This window comes from Xiphias gladius, chromosome 21 (genome assembly GCF_016859285.1).
Source record: "Xiphias gladius isolate SHS-SW01 ecotype Sanya breed wild chromosome 21, ASM1685928v1, whole genome shotgun sequence".
In the NCBI taxonomy this organism is placed as follows: domain Eukaryota; kingdom Metazoa; phylum Chordata; class Actinopteri; order Istiophoriformes; family Xiphiidae; genus Xiphias; species Xiphias gladius.
Window position 1 is genome coordinate 31,560,506 of NC_053420.1, and position 6,068 is coordinate 31,566,573.

Sequence of the window (6,068 nt, forward strand, 5' to 3'; positions counted from 1 at the left end):
TAAAACTTCAGCATCAGCTTGACCTATGGATATCCTATTGACAGTAAACTATGTTAGTAATGTTATGTTGTTTGCTAAGACAACAGAGGACAGTAGTGAGCAAAGCCATCTTAAGCAGACAATTGAGACATAAAAGCATGTGTGAAGCAGTGCATGTAAGTATTTTGGGTTCTACACTGGGGATGGCATAGTAACTTACAAAGTCTGTTTGTCGACTTTGTACAAAGCAGCTGTCTTACACTACAATGACAAATGACATGGCAGCGGAGGCACCATAGACAAACGGGGAAATGTCAAGTGTACAACCTAATCTGACTGCCTTTTAAAAAAAACTGAAAACAGAAAAAAACTGAAAAACTGACAGCCCTACTAGTTCTATTTTGGACCAAAGTGGTGGACCGACCTGCTGATGGAACCTGCCATCCATAGAACCATGCTGCTAGGGAATCTTAAATGTATGGATACCCCACAGATACTTCACAATTGTAACATAACTTCATGCACATCCAGTTTACCTCCCATGTGAAAATCCGTTATAAACTGATACTGTCACAGAAATGAGACACTATTGACAGGGCATCCTGCAGCTCATTACAGAGGAGGCACAGACCCTCACCTGACATACAGAACGTCTATACTGATGTCAGAAAAAATACTAAATTTTTCTGAAACAAAATATTAACCTAACAAGCAGATCTGCTACATCAGGCAGCAAGGGCCACATATTTAATGAGTGAAGCAATTATCTAAACTGTCAACTGGTAACTAAAGTGATCAATACCATTGAACATTGGTGTTTTGAATTTCTACAAACCAATTTTCGTGGGAAATTGGTTGACATGAACAAGGACACACAGTCAATGATGTAAAGAACCAGCTTATAGTTGTGCTTGTGGTCACCTTTAAAACCCAAACATCCACTGTACTGTACTGTACTGCACTGTACTGTATATGTGGCTGAAATGTTGGGCACATTTAAATGAATATTTCTAGATGAGTTAATGAGGATTTTCATAGTTCAAACGTGGTAGCTCCTCTGTTTTTGGTCTGAATGCCCGATGCAGTATGTGTTCTTGCTGTTGACAACAGTGTCTCATGTCTGTGTCTAAAATGCAAATGTCTGGAAAAATAAAATAAAAATGATGATTACATGGGAGGCAGAGAGGCAGTTTGGGGGGGTTGTCATATTATGCTGCTGGGGCAGTAAAAAGACTAATTATTAATTTTTATATTAGTAGTCATTTATATTAGTATTTACTTTTTTTTTTTTTTTTAATCATGTAAAGTCCTGTGCTTTAAGCCTGGTAACCTCAGTGGACTTTCAGATGAGCTCATCATGTTCCAAATCAGTTTCTATTATGTGATTGTGATGACAGACACATTGGAGGAATCCTCTTGGCTGTGCTGCTGCTTTGGACTGGTTTGCAGGGGTTGTTGAAACTAATAAAAAGGCCAGTTGGTCATCATCCAGACCTTTGCCATCTGGCTGCAGTGCAAACCTTTGAATGACATCTGACATTTAACTCTACCGAGCTGAGCATATGCCATTCTATATATGCCAGCACAGCCTGCTCAAGCAATGGAGTGACTCACATCTGAAATTTAGGTTTGACTGACAAGAAACACTGAAACAACATTGGTTTCACTTAAATGAAACTGAAAGCAAAATAGTCAATGGAGGGTTGGGCTCTGTGATACAACTACATTAGACAAAGAGAGTGAGCATTACTGGCTATGCATTATAATTAAATTAATCCAACCATGACTTGCCCTTCAGAATTTATGTCTTTGTTCATCAAACTGGAGTCCTGGGCCTCCTGGGACTCCTGAAATGTCCTTGTCTTTCATAGTTTTCAGCAAAAAAGAAATGTTACATTCTTTCTGTCATACCATTCCCCTGAGGTTAGCACTTTGAGACAAATTAATAGTGACTGTTTCAACTTTTAACACTGTTTTCTTATTTCTACAAAGATTTTCTGTAATCTCATTAGCAGCATATCTATCTATCTATCTATCTATCAGAACTAAGTCAAAGGCAAGTGTGGGCCCCTGCTGCAGTGTTGACACATTTAGGATAATTTGAAATTACTGAGCCCCTGAGTGCGCACGTGGTAGATCTGGCCATGTCTGTAGCACCAAAATCTGTACTGTACTTAAGATTTCTCGGTCAATCGTAGCCTTGTTTATGAATTCTCTGAGCAATGTTACTTCATTAAAACTAGCCTGTATTTTTTCATTTTGACACTCACAATAAGATAAAGCTAGGAAAAATGGTCTGAATAAAAATGTTTATAAAAACGCGCTTTTACTAAGTAAAGGAGGACGTGAATAATGGTTTTGGTAAAGTGGTAACGAAACTCAGGCATTACATCATGACCAGTAAAGATGTCCACAGATGGCCCTTCCTCGTCAAGTCATACCTTCTCAGATAAGGTTTCATGGATTCAGTTTTTTATTACTTGTCTACAGATGGAACCTTATCTAACCCTAGCCCCTGTAAGCTCTGTCTCTGGTTCTAAAAAACTGTAGGGTGCGCTATTAACTACTGCATGCACACAGATAAGTGTAAATAATTAATGATGGTGCCTTACAATCGGTTTTACACAATGTCACCTGCTACAACGTTGTATCACAGTCAAAACATTATTTTAACCAAAAATGCAACAGCTGACCTTATTTGGTATGTGCTGTTATACGTAGTTAGATACTGGGCGGAATTTGTGTCTAAATGTATCCCAAAATAAATTGAATGTAGTTAAATTCACTCGAAAGAAGCCCGCAAAAGGACACAAAAGGGGACAACCAAGAGTAACGGGTCCACTCACCTTGTAGGAATCCGTCGCAAGCAAGAAATTAAAATCCTGCGCTGCCATTGTCGTTGTGGATGAATGAATTTACGTTAACGTAGCTAAATGTCACTTCAGTCTCGGTGCCCTCGTACCAACTTAACAAGAGAGCGACACAGGACCCAGACCAAGTAGCTAATGTTAGACCGGGCTAGGAAAGACTAAAGCACAGGCAGCAGGGAAAATAAGCCTTCAGCGACGAATTATTGTGATTTTAACCCCTGTGTTTCTCCAGTGAATCGAGATTTCGACGTTACAGCGCTGGTAAACGAATCAGGGAAGTATTCATATCGCAAATTGGGGGGTTGTGGGGAAAGGGGCGGGTTTCAGTACGCCTGGCCGAGCGCACGTCCTCTCACCGCCTTTCTGACCTGGTACGTCATGCTGCATTCAAATACATGAAGTTTTTTTTTGCAACGAAATTAAAGGAATACTCCGATATTTTGGACAGTGAGCTCGGTGTATCTATCGTTTGTCTTTCAACTTATCCTGAATTGTATATTGACTCGGATTGCTTACTAACACTATTTTTTTTAAATACTTTTGCTGAATTCAAATAGATGGGCTTGTTAAGTTTGGTTAAAAAAACCCCCCAAACTCCTCAAATTTATACTGGACAATTACCTCTGCACTGCAGTCCCTTGTTATTTTGCATCCCCCTATGGTGGCCTGGAGAGAGCAGACACAAAATGAGGTCCACCAAGAAGACGTAATGCCTGGGAAGTTCACACTACTCCCCCCATCCTACTCCAACTGTGCAGACACCATACCCAACCAGAGGGAAGATGAAGACATCAACATGCATTACACTGCCAGTTGTGTTCACTGGAGTGCCTGGCGAAAACTGAAAAACTTCTTTTAAACTTCTTTCACTCTGTACTGATTTCTTATCGGCCACAAGTCCCCACCAAATTTTTTCCAAAGCTGACACTGCATTAGCATTATGTTTACCAAAAATCCTTTAAGGCCAACATCTTGTTACATATTAGATTTTTGTGGTCGTGTTTTTACTCCGTAATATTCTTGAAATCACAAAATGAAGTATACACAGGAATTCCATGATGACAAAATTAGTACATGACCATTCCAACACTGACTCATGTTGTGCTACTTCCAGTATTAATGTTTAGGCATGTAGAACTACTTGGTTACAGTTAGGGAAACATTGGTCAAAAGAAACAAATGCTGACTGTTGGAGTGAGACAGGACGTGAGCTGTGGTGTCCCATGTCAAAGTAATCTGCTTTGTTGACTCAACAATCCTTCAGACCTCCAAACATGTTTTGCACCAGTGTGATTTGCTGTTTTCGTGTTTTCTACATACAGAAAACAATAATTACTGTCACAAACACAAGAGGTTGCTTTCTGGCAAAATGTAAGACCAGAGGTTGTTAAGTGTTCTGACAGATAATTGATGCTGTCATTCTGTTTTTTCTGTGATGGTAGTGTGAACATAGAATACAGTCATTTTATATAAGCCATTCCTTTTATGGAGGAAAGATGGAGAAGTTTTCTGTCTACCAACACTGCAGTCCAAAGCAACGTGACTTTCATTCTGATCAATGAGGAGCTCCTTTAGTGGAAACTGGACCAGTATGAAATTCTGACTTGGACTGAACCCAAACATTGTTTTTATAGATAGTGACATACTGGTCAGGGGGAACTGGCACCTGTCTGATGGCGGTGCAACATTTACTTTTTTAAGCTGTTGAGTCAAAGTAGGTAAACCAAGTTATTGCAAGTTATTGTGCCATCACATAGCAAACAATTGTACACAGTGCTTGCTATGTACACACAGCTTAATAGAAACATATTGACTCGTCTTGCAAACTTTTCTTATTTATAGCTCCACTTACTTCCTTTCCAATGTTTTAATTTTGCTGTGAATTGTTGTATAGTCCCTCAAGCAAAGCCTTCAGAATTGTGGACTTAAAGAGTGTATTTAATCTGCAGGATTGAAGCCTTACAGAAAGTGTGCTTGTAGCGCTTTAAAATAAAGCACACAAGTGGTCCCTCAAGCATATGTCAATTTTACCATGGGACAACCACGAGCCCTCACACTTGAGTGCGTGAGTCTAGAAGGGCAAATATTGGGAGAGGACCAAATTGAATTCTTTTTTCACTAATTATCACTGGGTATGGAACAAAGGACAATGATGCAGGTGTCAACGCAATAATGGTGATTTTATCCCTGCTACACTTGTCTCTTTGTACATACAAAGTGAATCAAATGTGTGTTAAAGAAAACAAAAGTGAGTAAATGTTTATTATAAAACAAAATTTAACACATTACAGGTGATGAGACAGAATTAGTTATGCAACAAGACTAAGGGTCTACATTCAAGCTAGTGGCTCTGTGGGGGTGCACTTAGACACAGCAGTGCTCTGCACAAAATGATAATGTCAGCATGCTAAAATAATCACAACAACAATGCTATGTGATGTTTAATTTGTAAAATGTTTACCATCTTAGTTGTCTTATCTTAGCACCATAATTATTACTGGACAAATTGTTTTGACCTGTTTTGACCTGATGATGGCACTCAATAAAAAGTCAGGGGATCTCCAGTTATTACAGTTCATCTCAAGGTTGTCTCGATTTTCTGTACCACATATCATGGCAATCCATCTCATAGTTCTCTCAAATTCAGTCTTGTGGTGGTGCAACAAGAAAAGTCAGAGTATCAATAAATCTGTTGATATTTCACAGGATACCTGAAAATTTGACCTGCTGGCTGCCTTAGGGGAAAAGTCAGAGTACCATCAAAGTCACTAGGAGTCATCCTCTGGGGGCTGTGAATGTCTGTATGAAATGCCATGGTAACTGATTTATTTATCACTTAAAAACCACACAGATCACAATTTGGACAATGATCAGGGATTCTAACTTTGTTTATTGAATCAAGTGAGATGAATACGTTTTCTTTTTGAAGTGGTTACGCTGTAACTATGGAACCTATTCACACAGTCACTATAGCTGTGCCATATAAGCTATGCCATAGCTGCTGCGCCTCCTCAAAAATGTAGCTACAGTAATCATCAGGGCTATGGAGGCTATGGAAATACCATGTGGGGACCAAGATAACTGTGATTGGTCAGCATGGGCTGCTCGTATTTTTGATGCTGGTGGAGATTGTTGAGGAAATTGATCAAAATCTCAGTAATATTCTCCTTATTAGTAACACACATCTAGCAAAGCCATCTCCCACTGTGAACCGTCTAC

General features: G+C 39.3%; 1 protein-coding gene across 2 annotated transcripts in view; it reads right to left on the bottom strand.

Annotated features, from left to right (window-relative positions):
* nampt2 (nicotinamide phosphoribosyltransferase 2) overlaps positions 1-3,194 on the bottom strand; it is a 33,932-nt gene extending 30,738 nt beyond the window's left edge. For both annotated transcript variants that reach the window (XM_040159453.1, XM_040159452.1), the window contains exon 1: positions 2,826-3,194. In XM_040159453.1, coding sequence (XP_040015387.1) covers positions 2,826-2,873 — 48 coding nt within the window. In that variant the 5' untranslated portion in view covers positions 2,874-3,194. The remainder of the gene's footprint in view (positions 1-2,825) is intronic.
* Between the last annotated feature and the right edge of the window lie 2,874 nt (positions 3,195-6,068).